The sequence below is a fragment of the Oncorhynchus mykiss genome, chromosome 11, assembly GCF_013265735.2.
Source record: "Oncorhynchus mykiss isolate Arlee chromosome 11, USDA_OmykA_1.1, whole genome shotgun sequence".
NCBI classification, from domain to species: domain Eukaryota; kingdom Metazoa; phylum Chordata; class Actinopteri; order Salmoniformes; family Salmonidae; genus Oncorhynchus; species Oncorhynchus mykiss.
Genome location: NC_048575.1, coordinates 82,390,372 through 82,412,469, shown reverse-complemented (window position 1 = coordinate 82,412,469; position 22,098 = coordinate 82,390,372). Strand labels below are relative to the sequence as shown.

The 22,098-nt window shown below is 39.8% G+C and overlaps 1 protein-coding gene across 2 annotated transcripts in view; it reads left to right on the top strand.

Annotated features, from left to right (window-relative positions):
- The window catches only part of LOC110536484 (PDZ domain-containing protein 2), a 264,553-nt gene that overhangs the window by 109,913 nt on the left and 132,542 nt on the right, over nt 1-22,098 (top strand). For both annotated transcript variants that reach the window (XM_036936523.1, XM_036936524.1), the window contains one exon: nt 8,802-9,384. In XM_036936523.1, coding sequence (XP_036792418.1) covers nt 8,802-9,384 — 583 coding nt within the window. The remainder of the gene's footprint in view (nt 1-8,801; nt 9,385-22,098) is intronic.

The window sequence follows — 22,098 nt, the reverse complement described above, 5'->3', positions numbered from 1 at the left end:
TGGTCGGGGTCTCTAGAACTGGTTGGGGTATCTAGAACTGGTTGGGGTATCTAGAACTGGTCGGGGTATCTAGAATTGTTCGGGGTAACAGAACTGGTCGAGGTAACAGAACTGGTCGAGGTAACAGAACTGGTCGAGGTAACAGAACTGGTCAGGGTAACAGAACTGGTTGGGGTATCTAGAACTGGTCGGGTATCTAGAACTGGTTGGGGTATCTAGAACTGGTCGAGGTAACAGAACTGGTCGAGGTAACAGATCTGGTCGGGGTTAAACAGCCACCACTAACACTGAGTGGCTGCTGCCAACACACTGACACTGACTCAACTCCAGCCACTTTAATAATGGGAATTGATGGGAAATGATGTAAATATATCACTAGCCACTTTAAACAATGCTACCTTATATAAATGTTACTTACCCTACATTATTCATCTCATACGCATACGTATATACTGTACTCTATATCATCGACGGTATCCTTATGTAATACATGTATCACTAGCCACTTTATACTATACTATGCCACTTTGTTTACATACTCATCTCATTTGTACATACTGTACCCGATACCATCTACTGTATCTTGCCTATGCTGCTCTGTACCATCACTCATTCATATATCCTTATGTACATATTCTTTATCCCCTTACACTGTGTACAAGACAGTAGTTTTGGAATTGTTAGTTAGATTACTTGTTATTACTGCATTGTCGGAACTAGAAGCACAAGCATTTCGCTACACTCGCATTAACATCTGCTAACCATGTGTATGTGACAAATAAAATTTGATTTGATTTTGATTTGATTTGATATCTAGAACTGGTCGGGGTAACAGAACTGGTCGTGGTAACAGATCTGGTCGGGTTATCTAGAACTGGTCGGGGTAACAGAACTGGTCGGGGTATCTAGAACTGGTCGGGGTATCTAGGACTGGTCGGGGTAACAGAACTGGTCGGGTATCTAGAACTGGTTGGGGTATCTAGAACTGGTTGGGGTATCTAGAACTGGTCGGGGTATCTAGATCTGGTCGGGGTATCTAGAACTGTTCGGGGTAACAGAACTGGTCGGGGTATCTAGATCTGGTCGGGGTATCTAGAACTGGTCGGGGTATCTAGAACTGGTCGGGGTATCTAGAACTGGTCGGGGTATCTAGAACTGGTCGGGGTATCTAGAACTGTTTGGGGTATCTAGAACTGGTCGGGGTATCTAGATCTGGTCGGGGTATCTAGAACTGGTTGGCATATCTAGAACTGGTTGGGGTATCTAGAACTGGTCGGGGTAACAGAACTGGTCGGGGTAACAGAACTGGTCGGGGTAACAGAACTGGTCGGGGTATCTAGAACTGGTCGGGTATCTAGAACTATTCGGGGTATTTAGAACTGGTCGGGGTATCTAGAACTGGTCGGGGTATCTAGAACTGGTCTTGGTATCTAGAACTGGTCGAGGTATCTAGAACTGGTCGGGGTATCTAGAACTGTTCGGGGTAACAGAACTGGTCGAGGTAACAGAACTGGTCGGGGTGTCTAGAACTGGTCGGTGTAACAGAACTGGTCGGGGTAACTAGATCTGGTCGGGTTAACAGAACTGGTTGGGGTATCTAGAACTGGTCGGGGTATCTAGAACTGGTCGGGGTTTCTAGAACTGGTCGGGGTATCTAGAACTGGTCGAGGTAACAGAACTGGTCGGGGTATCTAGAACTGTTCGGGTATCTAGAACTATGCGTGGTATCAAGAACTGGTCGGGGTATCTAGAACTGGTCGGGGTATCTAGAACTGTTCGGGGTATCTAGAACTGTTCGGGGTAACAGAACTGGTCGGGGTAACAGAACTGGTCGGGGTATCTAGAACTGGTCGGGGTAACAGAACTGGTCGGGGTATCTAGATCTGGTCGGGGTATCTAGAACTGGTCGGGGTAACAGAACTGGTCGAGGTAACAGAACTGGTCGGGGTATCTAGAACTGTTCGGGTATCTAGAACTATGCGGGGTATCTAGAACTGGTCTGGGTATCTAGAACTGGTCGGGGTATCTAGAACTGGTTGGGGTAACAGAACTGGTCGGGGTATCTAGAACTGGTCGGGGTAACAGAACTGGTCGGGTATCTAGAACTGGTCGGGGTATCTAGAACTGGTTGGGGTATCTAGAACTGGTCGGGGTATCTAGAACTGTTCGGGGTAACAGAACTGGTCGGGGTAACAGAACTGGTCGGGGTATCTAGAACTGGTCGGGGTATCTAGAACTGGTTGGGGTAACAGAACTGGTCGGGGTATCTAGAACTGGTCGGGGTATCTAGAACTGGTCGAGGTATCTAGAACTGGTCGGGGTATCTAGAACTGTTCGGGGTAACAGAACTGGTCGGGGTAACAGAACTGGTTGGGGTATCTAGAACTGATCGGGGTATCTAGATCTGGTCGGGGTATCTAGAACTGGTCGGGGTATCTAGAACTGGTCGGGGTATCTAGAACTGGTCGGGGTAACTGAACTGGTTGGGGTATCTAGATCTGGTCGGGGTAACAGAACTGGTTGGGGTATCTAGATCTGGTCGGGTAGCCAGAACTGGTCGGGGTATCTAGAACTGTTTGGGGTAACAGAACTGGTTGGGGTAACTATAACTGGTCGGGGTAGCAGAACTGGCCGGGGTATCTAGAACTGGTTGGGGTAACAGAACTGGTTGGGGTATCTAGATCTGGTCGGGGTATCTAGGACTGGTCGGGGTAACAGAACTGGTCGGGTATCTAGAACTGGTTGGGGTATCTAGAACTGGTTGGGGTATCTAGAACTGGTCGGGGTATCTAGATCTGGTCGGGGTATCTAGAACTGTTCGGGGTAACAGAACTGGTCGGGGTATCTAGATCTGGTCGGGGTATCTAGAACTGGTCGGGGTATCTAGAACTGGTCGGGGTATCTAGAACTGGTCGGGGTATCTAGAACTGGTCGGGGTATCTAGAACTGTTTGGGGTATCTAGAACTGGTCGGGGTATCTAGATCTGGTCGGGGTATCTAGAACTGGTTGGCATATCTAGAACTGGTTGGGGTATCTAGAACTGGTCGGGGTAACAGAACTGGTCGGGGTAACAGAACTGGTCGGGGTAACAGAACTGGTCGGGGTATCTAGAACTGGTCGGGTATCTAGAACTATTCGGGGTATTTAGAACTGGTCGGGGTATCTAGAACTGGTCGGGGTATCTAGAACTGGTCTTGGTATCTAGAACTGGTCGAGGTATCTAGAACTGGTCGGGGTATCTAGAACTGTTCGGGGTAACAGAACTGGTCGAGGTAACAGAACTGGTCGGGGTGTCTAGAACTGGTCGGTGTAACAGAACTGGTCGGGGTAACTAGATCTGGTCGGGTTAACAGAACTGGTTGGGGTATCTAGAACTGGTCGGGGTATCTAGAACTGGTCGGGGTTTCTAGAACTGGTCGGGGTATCTAGAACTGGTCGAGGTAACAGAACTGGTCGGGGTATCTAGAACTGTTCGGGTATCTAGAACTATGCATGGTATCAAGAACTGGTCGGGGTATCTAGAACTGGTCGGGGTATCTAGAACTGTTCGGGGTATCTAGAACTGTTCGGGGTAACAGAACTGGTCGGGGTAACAGAACTGGTCGGGGTATCTAGAACTGGTCGGGGTAACAGAACTGGTCGGGGTATCTAGATCTGGTCGGGGTATCTAGAACTGGTCGGGGTAACAGAACTGGTCGAGGTAACAGAACTGGTCGGGGTATCTAGAACTGGTCGGGTATCTAGAACTATGCGGGGTATCTAGAACTGGTCTGGGTATCTAGAACTGGTCGGGGTATCTAGAACTGGTTGGGGTAACAGAACTGGTCGGGGTATCTAGAACTGGTCGGGGTAACAGAACTGGTCGGGTATCTAGAACTGGTCGGGGTATCTAGAACTGGTTGGGGTATCTAGAACTGGTCGGGGTATCTAGAACTGTTCGGGGTAACAGAACTGGTCGGGGTAACAGAACTGGTCGGGGTATCTAGAACTGGTCGGGGTATCTAGAACTGGTCGGGGTAACAGAACTGGTCGGGGTATCTAGAACTGGTCGGGGTATCTAGAACTGGTCGAGGTATCTAGAACTGGTCGGGGTATCTAGAACTGTTCGAGGTAACAGAACTGGTCGGGGTAACAGAACTGGTTGGGGTATCTAGAACTGATCGGGGTATCTAGATCTGGTCGGGGTATCTAGAACTGGTCGGGGTATCTAGAACTGGTCGGGGTATCTAGAACTGGTCGGGGTAACAGAACCTGTCATGGTTATCTAGAACTGGTCGGGTATCTAGAACTATTCGGGGTATCTAGAACTGGTCGGGGTATCTAGAACTGGTTTGGGTATCTAGAACTGGTCGGGGTATCTAGAACTGGTCGGGGTATCTAGAACTGGTCGGGGTATCTAGAACTGGTCGGGGTATCTAGAACTGGTCAGAGTATCTAGAACTGGTTATGGTAACAGAACTGGTTGGGGTATCTAGATCTGGTCGGGGTAACAGAACTGGTTGGGGTATCTAGATCTGGTCGGGTAGCCAGAACTGGTCGGGGTATCTAGAACTGTTTGGGGTAACAGAACTGGTTGGGGTAACTATAACTGGTCGGGGTAGCAGAACTGGCCGGGGTATCTAGAACTGGTTGGGGTAACAGAACTGGTTGGGGTATCTAGATCTGGTCAGGGTAACAGAACTGGTTGGGGTATCAAGATCTGGTCAGGGTAACAGAACTGGTTGGGGTATCTAGAACTGGTCGGGGTAACAGAACTGGTTGGGGTATCTAGATCTGGTCGGGGTAGCCAGAACTGGTTGGGGTATCTAGATCTGGTCCGGGTAACAGAACTGGTTGTGGTATCTAGATCTGGTCGGGGTATCTAGATCTGGTCGGGGTAACAGAACTGGTTGTGGTATCTAGAACTGGTCGAGGTATCTAGATCTGGTCGGGGTATCTAGATCTGATTATGGTATCTAGATCTGGTCGGGGTAGCCAGAACTGGTCAGTGTATCCATTCTTTCGCGCACTCAGTAATCCTCTTTCACACTGGAGCTAGTCCCCTGACAGCTCTCAATTCAATTCAAGGGGCTTTATTGGCATGGGAAACATGTGTTAACGTTGCCAAAGCAAGTGAGGTAGATAATATACGAAAGTGAAATAAACAATAAAAACGAACAGTAAACGTCTCGTTCACTCTGTACAGTCAGCTTATTATCCACATTTCAATCTGTCACTAGGGGGTGGCCGCTTAAATGGATCTGGGTGTGCAGACCCACAAGCCACTTCAGCCTCTCATGATGTGTTCCGTTATTTTTGTGGCCCCCAACCCCTGTCAAAGTTGTCCATCCCTGCTCTACGCAGTCATTAGCTGAGTGTAAGGCACGCTATGCAATGCAGAGTCTCCTACTCCACAGTAAATCCAACTTTTATATACGATTCTTTGTTTAGGCTTCATACGGTTTGATTTGGAGCCTAGCTGATGTCTTGTCTACTGAATGGTAAACAAGTCTGCAAATGAGTTTGAACTTTTCAGCCACGATCATGCAGTGTAGTTAAACACGCACGCCCCTGATCAAGTTAATGAGTAGCTGAAATAAAGACCCACACACACACACACGCACGCGTATGTAAATTCCTTTCAAAGTCAGCCAGAAGTGTTTGTAGTTATGCAGGAAGTCACGAGAGCCTGCCCAGACGCAGCAGGATCCTGGTTAACCAGGTGATTGTCAAAGGTCATTAGTTCTTTCTATGATGGAACACAGGAAAATAATACTGTAGCCAGACTACTGTAGCCAGCATAACATAACCTGACTACTGTAGCCAGCATATCATAACCTGACTACTGTAGCCAGCGTAACATAACCTGACTACTGTAGCCAGCGTAACATAACCAGACTACTGTAGCAAGACTACTGTAGCCAGCGTAACATAACCAGACTACTGTAGCCAGCATAACATAACCAGACTACTGTAGCCAGCATAATATAACCAGACTACTGTAGCCAGCGTAACATAACCTGACTACTGTAGCCAGCATAACATAACCAGACTACTGTAGCCAGCATAACATAACCTGACTACTGTAGCCATCATAACATAACCAGACTACTGTAGCAAGACTACTGTAGCCAGTGTAACATAACCAGACTACTGCAGCAAGACTACTGTAGCCAGCATAACATAACCAGACTACTGTAGCAAGACTACTGTAGCCAGCATAACATAACCAGACTACTGTAGCAAGACTACTGGAGCCAGTGTAACATAACCAGACTACTGTAGCCAGCATAACATAACCAGACTACTGTAGCAAGACTACTGTAGCCAGCATAACATAACCAGACTACTGTAGCCAGCATAACATAACCAGACTACTGTAGCCAGCATAACATAACCAGACTACTGTAGCAAGACTACTGTAGCCAGCATAACATAACCAGACTACTGTAGCCAGCATAACATAACCAGACTACTGTAGCCAGCATAACATAACCAGACTACTGTAGCAAGACTACTGTAGCCAGCATAACATAACCAGACTACTGTAGCCAGCATAACATAACCAGACTACTGTAGCCAGCATAACATAACCAGACTACTGTAGCCAGCATAACATAACCAGACTACTGTAGCCAGCGTGACATAACCAGACTACTGTAGCTAGCGTAACATAACCAGACTACTGTAGCTAGCGTAACATAACCAGACTACTGAAGCCAGCGTAACATTACCAGACTACTGTAGCCAGCATAACATAACCAGACTACTGTAGCCAGCGTAACATAACCAGACTACTGTAGCAAGACTACTGTAGCCAGCGTAACATAACCAGACTACTGTAGCCAGCATAACATAACCAGACTATTGTAGCCAGCGTAACATAACCAGACTACTGTAGCAAGACTACTGAAGCCAGCGTAACATAACCAGACTACTGTAGCCAGCATAACATAACCAGACTACTGTAGCCAGCATAACATAACCAGACTACTGTAGCAAGACTACTGTAGCCAGCATAACATAACCAGACTACTGTTGCCAGCGTAACATAACCAGACTACTGTAGCAAGACTACTGTCGCCAGCATAACATAACCAGACTACTGTAGCCAGCATAACATAACCAGACTACTGTAGCCAGCGTAACATAACCAGACTACTGTAGCAAGACTACTGTAGCCAGCGTAACATAACCAGACTACTGTAGCCAGCATAACATAACCAGACTATTGTAGCCAGCGTAACATAACCAGACTACTGTAGCAAGACTACTGAAGCCAGCGTAACATAACCAGACTACTGTAGCCAGCATAACATAACCAGACTACTGTAGCCAGCATAACATAACCAGACTACTGTAGCAAGACTACTGTAGCCAGCATAACATAACCAGACTACTGTTGCCAGCGTAACATAACCAGACTACTGTAGCAAGACTACTGTCGCCAGCATAACATAACCAGACTACTGTAGCCAGCATAACATAACCAGACTACTGTAGCAAGACTACTGTAGCCAGCATAACATAACCAGACTACTGTAGCCAGCATAACATAACCAGACTACTGTTGCCAGCGTAACATAACCAGACTACTGTAGCAAGACTACTGTAGCCAGCATAACATAACCAGACTACTGTAGCCAGCGTAACATAACCAGACTACTGTAGCCAGCATAACATAACCAGACTACTGTAGCCAGCATAACGTAACCAGACTACTGTAGCCAGCATAACGTAACCAGACTACTGTAGCCAGCATAACATAACCAGACTACTGTAGCAAGTAGATTTAATTTGACAAGGTTAGACTATATTCCATAGTAAACAACATATAGGAGAAAGAAGGAATATGTTCAGATATTCATTATTCACTTCTACGTCTTCCTGCCATCCTGAATCTTTTCAGTTTATATTCCTAGGCTGAGTGGGCTTTTCCACTCACTGAACTTGTCTAGAACTTGTATATGTTTTGGCATACTGCATTATGTTTTTCCTGCTTAACTCACAGACACAATTTTGCCTGAAATGACATCTGAAGCGCCATTGAAACTGAAATGGCGTCTGCTTAGCAATGAGCTGCAGTCAGAAATATCAAAGAAGGATTAAGAGTTAGAAGGAAGGACAACGGGGTGATTTACACTGTTAATATGCTCTGAGGAATTTCAATCCGCTACAATACAGTCTTTTCCGAAGGTTTTTTTCATGCCTTTAATTTCCAAATGGCGTAATTCATCAGAAAAGGAGTTCAAATGTGACATCTCCTTTGGTTTTTCCATCTGTTTATCTGTGACTGGGAGACTCCCGTCCCCACACATTCTGACATCTCATTTTGTCTTCTCCTCTCCTCTTCTCCTCTCCATCTCCTTTCCTCCTCTCCTCTCCTCTCCTCTCCTCTCCTCTCCTCTCCTCTTTTCTCTCCTCTTTTCTCTTTTCTCTTTTCTCTCCTCTCCCCTCTCCTCTCCTCTCCTCTTTTCTCTCCTCTTTTCTCTTTTCCCTCTCCTCTCCTCTCCTCCTCCTCTCCTCTCCTCTCCTCTCCTCTCCTCTCCTCTTTTCTCTCCTCTCTCCTCTCCTCTCCTCTCCTCGCCTTGCCTCTCCTCTCCTCTCCCCCTCCTCTCCCCTTTTCTCTCCTCTTCTCCTTCTCCTCTTTTCTCTCCTCCTCTCCTCTCCTCTCCTCTCCTCTCCTCTCCTCTCCTCTCCTCTCCTCTCCTCTTTCTCTCTTTCTCTCTTTCTCTCCTCTCTGCTTTCGCTCTTTCTCCTCTCCTCTCCTCTCCTCTCCTCTCCTCTCCTCTCCTCTCCTCTCCTCTCCTCTCCTCTACAGTTACCTGGCTGACCAGTGCTGGAATGGCGGCTGCATCTACCTGATCATGCTCCGGAGGATCAAGCGTAAAGCCCCTCTCCCTCCGTGCAATGGAAACGGCAATGCCACCATCACTGGTGGCAGCGGTGGCATCCAAGATGGCCGAAACTCCCTGCACCATAGGAGCAGCGTGTCCTCCGAGCCTCCTGACAGCCTTCCGACGCAGACCGGTGGCAGCAAACGGACGCGAAAGTTTGGCATCATCGCCCGGTCGACGTTCAATCGTGATAGTAAAGAGCTGGGCCCTAAGAACGACAGCTGGGACGATGGAGGTGGGGAAACGCTGGAGAACGGTTACCGTGGCCACGGAGACTCTGCGATCTCCTTGGACACGAGGGTCACGCCCCCAGAGCCTAGTAGCTGCACAACTTCCATGGACACGCCCCCAGAGGAGGAGCCAAGAGAACCGAGGACTGTTCTACCCCCTTTAGCGATCCCACATCATCTGCAGAACGGGCGAGGAACCGCCACCCTGCCGAATCGCTTCCACAGAGGACTGTCAGAACACAAGACAGAATCTCTCAGCAGTGATGCCTCCTGTCAGGTAAGACAGACAGAATCGCTCAGCAGTGACACCCCCTGTCAGGTAAGACAGACAGAATCTCTCAGCAGTGACACCTCCTGTTAGGTAAGACAGACAGATTCTCTCAGCAGTGACACCTCCTGTCAGGTAAGACAGACAGAATCTCTTAGCAGTGACACCTCCTGTCAGGTAAGACAGACAGACTCTCTCAGCAGTGACACCTCCTGTCAGGTAAGACAGACAGATTCTCTCAGCAGTGACACCTCCTGTCAGGTAAGACAGACAGAATCGCTCAGCAGTGACACCTCCTGTCAGGTAAGACAGACAGAATCTCTTAGCAGTGATACCTCCTGTCAGGTAAGACAGACAGAATCGCTCAGCAGTGACACCTCCTGTCAGGTAAGACAGACAGAATCGCTCAGCAGTGACACCTCCTGTCAGGTAAGACAGACAGACTCTCTCAGCAGTGACACCCCCTGTCAGGTAAGACAGACAGACTCTCTCAGCAGTGATACCTCCTGTCAGGTAAGACAGACAGAATCGCTCAGCAGTGACACCTCCTGTCAGGTAAGACAGACAGACTCTCTCAGCAGTGACACCCCCTGTCAGGTAAGACACAGTATGTTATAGATACAGTATGTATTCCAGTCAAAAGTTTGGACACCTACTCATTCCAGGGTTTTTCTTATTTTTAAAAACGATTTTCTACATTGTAGAGTAATAGTGAAGACATTGAAACTATGAAATAAGACATATAGAATCATGTAGTAACCAAAAAAGTGTTAAACAAATCAAAATATATATTTTATATTTGAGATTCTTCAAAGTAGCCACCCTTGCCTTGATGTCAGCTTTGCACACTCTTAACATTCTCTCAACCAGCTTCATGAGGTAGTCACCTGGAATGCATTTAAATGAACATGTGTGCCTTGTTAAAAGTTCGTTTGTGTAATTTTTTCCACCTTAATGCGTTTGAGCCAATCAGTTGTGTTGTAACAAGGTAGGGGTGGTATACAGAAGATATCCCTATTTGGTAAAAGACCAAGTCCATATTATGGCAAGAACAGCTCAAATAAGTAAAGAGAAACGACAGTCCATCTTTACTTTAAGACATGAAGGTCAGTCAATCCAGAAAATGTAATGAACTTCGAACGTTTCTTCAAGTGCAGTCTCGAAAACCATCAAGCGCTATGATGAAACTGTCTCTCATGAGGACCGTCACAGGAAAGGAAGACCCAGAGTTACCTCTGCTGCAGTGGATACATTCATTAGTTAACCGCACCTCATATTGCAACCCAAATAAATGCTTCACAGAGTTCAAGTAACAGACACATCTCAACATCAACTGTTCAGAGGAGACTGAGTGAATCAGGTCTTCAGGGTCGAATTGCTGAAAAGAAACCACTACTAAAGGACACCAATAATAAGAGACTTGCTTGGGCCAAGAAACACGAGTAATGGACATTAGACTGGTAGAAATCTGTCTTTTGGTCCAAATTCTTGATTAGTGGTTCCAACCGCTGTGTCTTTGTGAGACGCAGAGTAGGTGAACAGATGATCTCTGCATGTGTGGTTCCCACTGTGAAGCATGGAGGAGGAGGTGTGAGGGTGTGGGGGTGCTGTGCTTTGGTGTCACTGTCTGTGATTTATTTAGAATTTAAGTCACACTTAACCAGCATGGCTACCACAGCATTCTGCAGCGATGCGCCGTCCCATCTGGTTTGTGCTTAATGGGACTACGATGTGTTTTCCAACAGGACAATGACTCAACACACCTCCAGGCTGTGTAAGGACTATTTGACCAAGAAGGAGAGTGATGGAGTGCTGCATCAGATGACCTGGCCTCCACAATCACTCGACCTCAACCCAATTGAGACTAGTTTTGGATGAGTTAGACCGCAGAGGAGGAAAAGCAGCCAACAAGTGCTCGGCATATGTGGGAACTCCTTCAAGACTTTGGGAATAGAATGCCAAGAGTTTGCAAAGCTGTCATCAAGGCAAAGGGTGTCTACTTTGAAGAATCTCAAATATCACATATTTTAATTTGTTTAATTTTTTTTTTGCTTACTACGTGATTCGATATGTGTTATTTCATAGTTTTGATCTCTTCACCATTATTCTACAATGTAGAAAATAGTCAAAATAAATATATAGAAACCCTTGCCTGAGTAGGTGTTCTAAAACTTTGGACTGGTGATGTGCACATATATGTACCATCCTGCACTCATCCTCTCATCAGCACTGAAAGAAGACAGTATGTAGCGGTCTCGTAAAGAAAGAGAGCCGTAGTTTGATCTTCGTCTCCATATGTTTCTGATGTAACTCACCCTGAGAGAGTCTCTCATCTCTGCTCTGTGTTAATCTGGCCTACCACGGTTTAGAATAGCCAGTTTGTTTCCAGCCCAGTGCAGATGTTCCCATGTGTCAGTGTTTTAGCCAATCAGAAGGGATAGGTTCCCTTGTGCCAATGATTGAACCAATGAGTCAGGCAGATGTTACCATGTTTCAGTGGTTTAGTCAATCAGAGGTTAGGCTTGAGGCCCTTTCAGGATCAGATTGCCCACTCTAACATTCTAAACTCAAAGGCCTCTGGTTTTAAAGGGCTGGCTGGATTAGAGCTTGAAGATGAAGCCTTTTGAAAGTACCAAAGTATACCAAAGCTGTGTAGCATCTGACATGAGAACCAAACTGAGGACAGAAACAGTAGTAATGAAAAAATGAGACAGTCTGGCCATACAGGCCATCTGTCTAAATCTCCATAAAAATCTCCACATGTTCAGTCACCTTTACTGGACAAATCTTTAAAATCTCTCCAGAAATCCTACCTCCCTATATACAGTACACTCATGAGTCATCCACAGTGACCAACCTCACCACAGACAATTGAGATCAATCCTAAACAAATAACACTACAGCAAGCTACGTTAACACTAGTATCTTTTAATCATATTAGTATGAATCAGGTTGTGTTGGGTTGGCGGCAATACACCTGAACATCCTGCATACCAGATGGTGATGTTCCTGGTTGGGACGCTTCTGGTTGATCCAGACACTCTCTCCTATTAGGGGTAGGCCTAACATTAGCGTATCTCTTCCCTGTTAGGGGTAGTAACATTAGCGTATCTCTTCCCTGTTAGGGGTAACATTAGCGTATCTCTTCCCTGTTAGGGGTAACATTAGCGTATCTCTTCCCTGTTAGGGGTAACATTAGCTAATCTCTTCCCTGTTAGGGGTAACATTAGCGTATCTCTTCCCTGTTAGGGGTATCATTAGCTAATCTCTTCCCTGTTAGGGGTAGCATTAGCTAATCTCTTCCCTGTTAGGGGTAACATTAGCTAATATCTTCCCTGTTAGGGGTAACATTAGCGTATCTCTTCCCTGTTAGGGGTAACATTAGCGTATCTCTTCCCTGTTAGGGGTAGCATTAGCAGATCTCTTCCCTGTTAGGGGTAGCATTAGCTAATCTCTTCCCTGTTAGGGGTAACATTAGCTAATCTCTTCCCTGTTAGGGGTAACATTAGCTAATCTCTTCCCTGTTAGGGGTAACATTAGCTAATCTCTTCCCTGTTAGGGGTAATATTAGCTAATCTCGTCCCTGTTAGGGGTAACATTAGCTAATCTCTTCCCTGTTAGGGTAACATTAGCTAATCTCTTCCCTGTTAGGGGTAACATTAGCTAATCTCGTCCCTGTTAGGGGTAACATTAGCTAATCTCTTCCCTGTTAGGGGTAATATTAGCTAATCTCTTCCCTGTTAGGGGTAACATTAGCTAATCTCTTCCCTGTTAGGGGTAACATTAGCTAATCTCTTCCCTGTTAGGGGTAACATTAGTGTATCGCTTCCCTGTTAGGGGTAACATTAGCTAATCTCTTCCCTGTTAGGGGTAACATTAGCTAATCTCTTCCCTGTTAGGGGTAACATTAGCAGATCTCTTCCCTGTTAGAGGTAAAATTATCTAATCTCTTCCCTGTTAGGAGTAACATTATCTAATCTCTTCCTTGTTAGGGGTAACATTAGCTAATTTCTTCCCTGTTCGGGGTAACATTAGCTAATCTCGTCCCTGTTAGGGGTAACATTAGCAGATCTCTTCCCTGTTAGGGGTAACATTAGCTAATCTCTTCCCTGTTAGGGGTAACATTAGCTAATCTCTTCCCTGTTAGGGGTAACATTAGCTAATCTCTTCCCTGTTAGGGGTAACATTAGCTAATCTCTTCCCTGTTAGGGGTAACATTAGCTAATCTCTTCCTTGTTAGGGGTAACATTAGTGTATCTCTTCCTTTTTAAGGGTAACATTATCTATTCTCTTCCCTGTTAGGGGTAACATTAGCTAATCTCTTCCCTGTTAGGGGTAACATTAGCAGATCTCTTCCCTGTTAGGGGTAACATTAGCTAATCTCTTCCCTGTTAGGGGTATCATTAGCTAATCTCTTCCTTTTTAAGGGTAACATTATCTATTCTCTTCCCTGTTAGGGGTATCATTAGCTAATCTCTTCCTTTTTACGGGTAACATTATCTATTCTCTTCCCTGTTATGGGTAGCATTAGCTAATCTCTTCCCTGTTCGGTAACATTAGCTAATCTCTTCCTTTTTAAGGGTAACATTATCTATTCTCTTCCCTGTTAGGGGTAACATTAGTGTATCTTTTCCCTGTTAGGGGTAACATTAGTGTATCTCTTCCCTGTTAGGGGTAGTAACATTACCTGATCTCTTCCCTGTTAGGGGTAACATTAGCTAATCTCTTCCCTGTTAGGGGTAACATTAGTGTATCTTTTCCCTGTTAGGGGTAACATTAGTGTATCTCTTCCCTGTTAGGGGTAGTAACATTACCTGATCTCTTCCCTGTTAGGGGTAGCATTAGCTAATCTCTTCCCTGTTAGGGTAACATTAGCTAATCTCTTCCCTGTTCGGTAACATTAGCTAATATCTTCCTTTTTAAGGGTAACATTAGCTAATCTCTTCCCTGTTAGGGGTAACATTAGCTAATCTCTTCCCTGTTAGGGGTAACATTAGCAGATCTCTTCCCTGTTCGGTAACATTAGCGTATCTCTTCCCTGTTAGGGGTAACATTAGCTAATCTCTTCCCTGTTCGGGGTAACATTAGCTAATCTCTTCCCTGTTAGGGGTAACATTAGCTAATCTCTTCCCTGTTAGGGGTAACATTAGCTAATCTCTTCCCTGTTAGGGGTAACATTAGCTAATCTCTTCCCTGTTAGGGGTAACATTAGTTAATCTCTTCCCTGTTAGGCGTAACATTAGCTAATCTCTTCAATGTTAGGGGTAACATTAGCTAATCTCTTCCCTGTTAGGCGTAACATTAGCTAATCTCTTCCCGTTTAGGGGTAACATTAGCTAATCTCTTCCCTGTTAGGGGTAACATTAGTGTATCTCTTCCCTGTTAGGGGTAACATTAGTGTATCTCTTCCCTGTTAGGGGTAACATTAGCAGATCTCTTCCCTGTTAGGGGTAACATTAACAGATCTCTTCCCTGTTAGGGGTAGTAACATTAGCTGAGAAAACAGACTACCTACAGTGGTAATTAGTGTTTTATAAGAACTGTCTGAGGAAACAGCAAGACAGCGTGGGATCTCACTGGGAGACACACAGGGATATGACTGACTGACTGTGATATGTCGGACATGTCGGAAGCCTGTGTTGCGATGCGAAGCCCGGGTCCAACTAGTCAAGTGGTCTGTTCCAATCCTTAGGTAAACATCCTTCAGGACTTACGTCTGTTGTTTTGGTGTCAGACTCTTCCGATGTTAGGTTAACACCATTCAGTACTAGGAGAGGGCTAGCTGTTATGATGTTGTTTGAATTAAAGGTTTGGTAGAGGAGAGGACTAACTGTGTGGTTAGCGTAGGGAGAGGAGAGGACTAACTATTGGGTTAGCGTAGGGAGAGGAGAGGACTAACTGTTGGGTTAGCGTTGGGAGAGGAGAAGACTAACTGTTGGGTTAGCGTTGGGAGAGGAGAGGACTAACTGTTGGGTTAGCGTTGGGAGAGGAGAGGACTAACTGTTGGGTTAGCGTTGGGAGAGGAGAGGACTAACTGTTGGGTTAGCGTAGGGAGAGGAGAGGACTAACTGTTGGGTTAGCGTAGTGAGAGGAGAGGACTAACTGTTGGGTTAGCGTAGGGAGAGGGGAGGACTAACTGTTGGGTTAGCGTAGGGAGAGGAGAGGACTAACTGTTGGGTTAGCGTAGGGAGAGGGGAGGACTAACTGTTGGGTTAGCGTTGGGAGAGGAGATGACTAACTGCTGGGTTAGCGTAGGGAGAGGAGAGGACTAACTTCTGGGTTAGCGTTGGGAGAGGACTAACTGCTGGGTTAGCGTTGGGAGAGGACTAACTGCTGGGTTAGCGTTGGGAGAGGACTAACTGCTGGGTTAGCGTTGGGAGAGGACTAACTGCTGGGTTAGCGTTGGGAGAGGAGATGACTAACTGCTGGGTTAGCGTAGGGAGAGGGGAGGACTAACTGCTGGGTTAGCGTTGGGAGAGGAGAGGACTAACTGCTGGGTTAGCATTGGGAGAGGACTAACTGCTGGGTTAGCGTTGGGAGAGGACTAACTGCTGGGTTAGCGTTGGGAGAGGACTAACTGCTGGGTTAGCGTTGGGAGAGGACTAGCTGCTGGGTTAGCGTTGGGAGAGGAGAGGGCTAACCTTTGGGTTAGCATTGGGAGAGGAGAGGGCTAACTGTTGGGTTAGCGTTGGGAGAGGAGAGGGCTAACCTTTGTGTTAGCATTGGGAGAGGGGAGGGCTAACTGTTGGGTTAGGGTTGGCAGAGCGTGTTGGGAGAGAACTAGCCCAGACAAGTCTCTCCTTGACAGGCTCACTGTCCTCAGGCGACCGCCTACCTACCTGTCATCATTCACAACACAACACCTTCGACAGGACAGGACAGGACTGGACAGGTGCTTAGTAATACCCCAATGCTCCCAGGGTGTGTGTCTCATCACTCACAATACTCTCAGGGTCTCTTCTCTTCACAAAACTTATACACAGGTTGGTTGTTAAGCAACAAAACCTATAGACGGGTTGGAGAAAATAAGCGACACCAGGAGGGGTGGAGACAATCACAAGGACAGGTGAAACTCATCAAATCGTGACGTATAAACTACTGGTGATAATACATCATTATATAATACATCATTATATAAACTACTGGTGATAATATATCATTATATAAACTACTGGTGATAATATATCATTATATAAACTACTGGTGATAATATATCATTATATAAACTACTGGTGATTATATATCATTATATAAACTACTGGTGATAATACATCATTATATAAACTACTGGTGATAATACATCATTATATAAACTACTGGTGATTATATATCATTATATAAACTACTGGTGATAATATATCATTATATAAACTACTGGTGATAATATATCATTATATAAACTACTGGTGATAATATATCATTATATAAACTACTGGTGATAATACATCATTATATAAACTACTGGTGATAATACATCATTATATAAACTACTGGTGATAATACATCATTATATAAACTACTGGTGATAATATATCATTATATAAACTACTGGTGATAATACATCATTATATAAACTACTGGTGATAATACATCATTATATAAACTACTGGTGATAATATATCATTATATAATACATAATTATATAAACTACTGGTGATAATATATCATTATATAAACTACTGGTGATTATATATCATTATATAAACTACTGGTGATAATATATCATTATATAAACTACTGGTGATTATATATCATTATATAAACTACTGGTGATAATATATCATTATATAAACTACTGGTGATAATATATCATTATATAAACTACTGGTGATAATACATCATTATATAATACATCATTATATAAACTACTGGTGATAATACATCATTATATAAACTACTGGTGATAATATATCATTATATAAACTACTGGTGATAATATATCAATATATAAACTACAGGTGATAATACATCATTATATAAACTACTGGTGATAATACATCATTATATAAACTACTGGTGATAATATATCATTATATAAACTACTGGTGATAATATATCATTATATAAACTACTGGTGATAATATATCATTATATAAACTACTGGTGATAATATATCATTATATAAACTACTGGTGATAATATATCATTATATAAACTACTGGTGATAATATATCATTATATAAACTACTGGTGATAATATATCATTATATAAACTACTGGTGATAATACATCATTATATAAACTACTGGTGATAATATATCATTATATAATACATCAATATATAAACTACTGGTGATAATACATCATTATATAAACTACTGGTGATAATACATCATTATATAAACTACTGGTGATAATATATCATTATATAAACTACTGGTGATAATATATCATTATATAAACTACTGGTGATAATACATCATTATATAATACATCATTATATAAACTACTGGTGATAATATATCATTATATAAACTACTGGTGATAATATATCATTATATAAACTACTGGTGATAATATATCATTATATAAACTACTGGTGATTATATATCATTATATAAACTACTGGTGATAATATATCATTATATAAACTACTGGTGATAATATATAATTATATAAACTACTGGTGATAATATATCATTATATAAACTACTGGTGATAATATATCATTATATAATACATCATTATATAAACTACTGGTGATAATATATCATTATATAAACTACTGGTGATAATATATCATTATATAAACTACTGGTGATAATATATCATTATATAAACTACTGGTGATAATATATCATTATATAAACTACTGGTGATAATATATCATTATATAAACTACTGGTGATAATACATCATTATATAAACTACTGGTGATAATATATCATTATATAAACTACTGGTGATAATACATCATTATATAAACTACTGGTGATAATATATCATTATATAAACTACTGGTGATAATATATCATTATATAAACTACTGGTGATAATATATCATTATATAAACTACTGGTGATAATATATCAATATATAAACTACTGGTGATAATATATCATTATATAAACTACTGGTGATAATATATCATTATATAAACTACTGGTGATAATATATCATTATATAATACATCATTATATAAACTACTGGTGATAATACATCATTATATAAACTACTGGTGATAATATATCATTATATAAACTACTGGTGATAATATATCATTATATAAAATTACTGGTGATAATATATCATTATATAAACTACTGGTGATAATATATCATTATATAATTCATCATTATATAAACTACTGGTGATAATACATCATTATATAAACTACCGGTGATAATATATCATTATATAAACTACTGGTGATAATATATCATTATATAAACTACTGGTGATAATATATCATTATATAAACTACTGGTGATAATATATCATTATATAAACTACTGGTGATAATATATCATTATATAAACTACTGGTGATAATACATCATTATATAAACTACTGGTGATAATATATCATTATATAAACTACTGGTGATAATATATCATTATATAAACTACTGGTGATAATATATAATTATATAAACTACTGGTGATTATATATCATTATATAAACTACTGGTGATAATATATCATTATATAAACTACTGGTGATAATATATCATTATATAAACTACTGGTGATAATATATCATTATATAAACTACTGGTGATAATACATCATTATATAAACTACTGGTGATAATATATCATTATATAAACTACTGGTGATAATACATCATTATATAAACTACTGGTGATAATATATCATTATATAATACATCAATATATAAACTACTGGTGATAATACATCATTATATAAACTACTGGTGATAATATATCATTATATAAACTACTGGTGATAATATATCATTATATAAACTACTGGTGATAATATATCATTATATAAACTACTGGTGATAATATATCATTATATAAACTACTGGTGATAATACATCATTATATAAACTACTGGTGATAATATATCATTATATAAACTACTGGTGATAATACATCATTATATAAACTACTGGTGATAATATATCATTATATAAACTACTGGTGATAATATATCATTATATAAACTACTGGTGATAATATATCATTATATAAACTACTGGTGATAATATATCAATATATAAACTACTGGTGATAATATATCATTATATAAACTACTGGTGATAATATATCATTATATAATCTACTGGTGATAATATATCATTATATAATACATCATTATATAAACTACTGGTGATAATACATCATTATATAAACTACTGGTGATAATATATCATTATATAAACTACTGGTGATAATATATCATTATATAAACTACTGGTGATAATATATCATTATATAAACTACTGGTGATAATATATCATTATATAATACATCATTATATAAACTACTGGTGATAATACATCATTATATAAACTACCGGTGATTATATATCATTATATAAACTACTGGTGATAATATATCATTATATAAACTACTGGTGATTATATATCATTATATAAACTACTGGTGATAATATATCATTATATAAACTACTGGTGATTATATATCATTATATAAACTACTGGTGATAATACATCATTATATAAACTACTGGTGATAATATATCATTATATAAACTACTGGTGATAATATATCATTATATAAACTACTGGTGATAATATATCATTATATAAACTACTGGTGATAATATATCATTATATAATACATCATTATATAAACTACTGGTGATAATATATCATTATATAATACATCATTATATAAACTACTGGTGATAATATATCATTATATAAACTACTGGTGATAATACATCATTATATAAACTACTGGTGATAATACATCATTATATAAACTACTGGTGATAATATATCATTATATAAACTACTGGTGATAATATATCATTATATAAACTACTGGTGATAATATATCATTATATAAACTACTGGTGATAATATATCATTATATAATACATCATTATATAAACTACTGGTGATAATATATCATTATATAAACTACTGGTGATAATATATCATTATATAAACTACTGGTGATAATATATCATTATATAAACTACTGGTGATAATATATCATTATATAAACTACTGGTGATAATATATCATTATATAAACTACTGGTGATAATATATCATTATATAATACATCATTATATAAACTACTGGTGATAATACATCATTATATAAACTACTGGTGATAATATATCAATATATAAACTACTGGTGATAATACATCATTATATAAACTACTGGTGATTATATATCAATATATAAACTACTGGTGATAATATATCATTATATAAACTACTGGTGATAATATATCATTATATAAACTACTGGTGATAATATATCATTATATAAACTACTGGTGATAATATATCATTATATAAACTACTGGTGATAATATATTATTATATAATACATCATTATATAAACTACTGGTGATAATATATCAATATATAATACATCATTATATAAACTACTGGTGATAATATATCAATATATAAACTACTGGTGATAATATATCATTATATAAACTACTGGTGATTATATATCATTATATAAACTACTGGTGATAATACATCATTATATAAACTACTGGTGATAATATATCATTATATAAACTACTGGTGATAATACATCATTATATAAACTACTGGTGATAATATATCATTATATAAACTACTGGTGATAATACATCATTATATAAACTACTGGTGATAATATATCATTATATAAACTACTGGTGATAATATATCAATATATAAACTACTGGTGATAATATATCATTATATAAACTACTGGTGATAATATATCATTATATAAACTACTGGTGATAATATATCATTATATAATACATCATTATATAAACTACTGGTGATAATTTATCATTATATAAACTACTGGTGATAATATATCATTATATAAACTACTGGTGATAATATATCATTATATAAACTACTGGTGATAATATATCATTATATAAACTACTGGTGATAATATATCATTATATAAACTACTGGTGATAATACATCATTATATAATACATCATTATATAAACTACTGGTGATAATATATCATTATATAAACTACTGGTGATAATATATCATTATATAAACTACTGGTGGTAATATATCATTATATAAACTACTGGTGATAATATATCATTATATAAACTACTGGTGATAATATATCATTATATAATACATCATTATATAAACTACTGGTGATAATATATCATTATATAAACTACTGGTGATAATATATCATTATATAAACTACTGGTGATAATATATCATTATATAAACTACTGGTGATAATATATCATTATATAAACTACTGGTGATAATATATCATTATATAAACTACTGGTGATAATATATCATTATATAATACATCATTATATAAACTACTGGTGATAATATATCAATATATAAACTACTGGTGATAATATATCATTATATAAACTACTGGTGATAATATATCATTATATAAACTACTGGTGATAATATATCATTATATAAACTACTGGTGATAATATATCATTATATAATACATCATTATATAAACTACTGGTGATAATATATCATTATATAAACTACTGGTGATAATATATCATTATATAAACTACTGGTGATAATATATC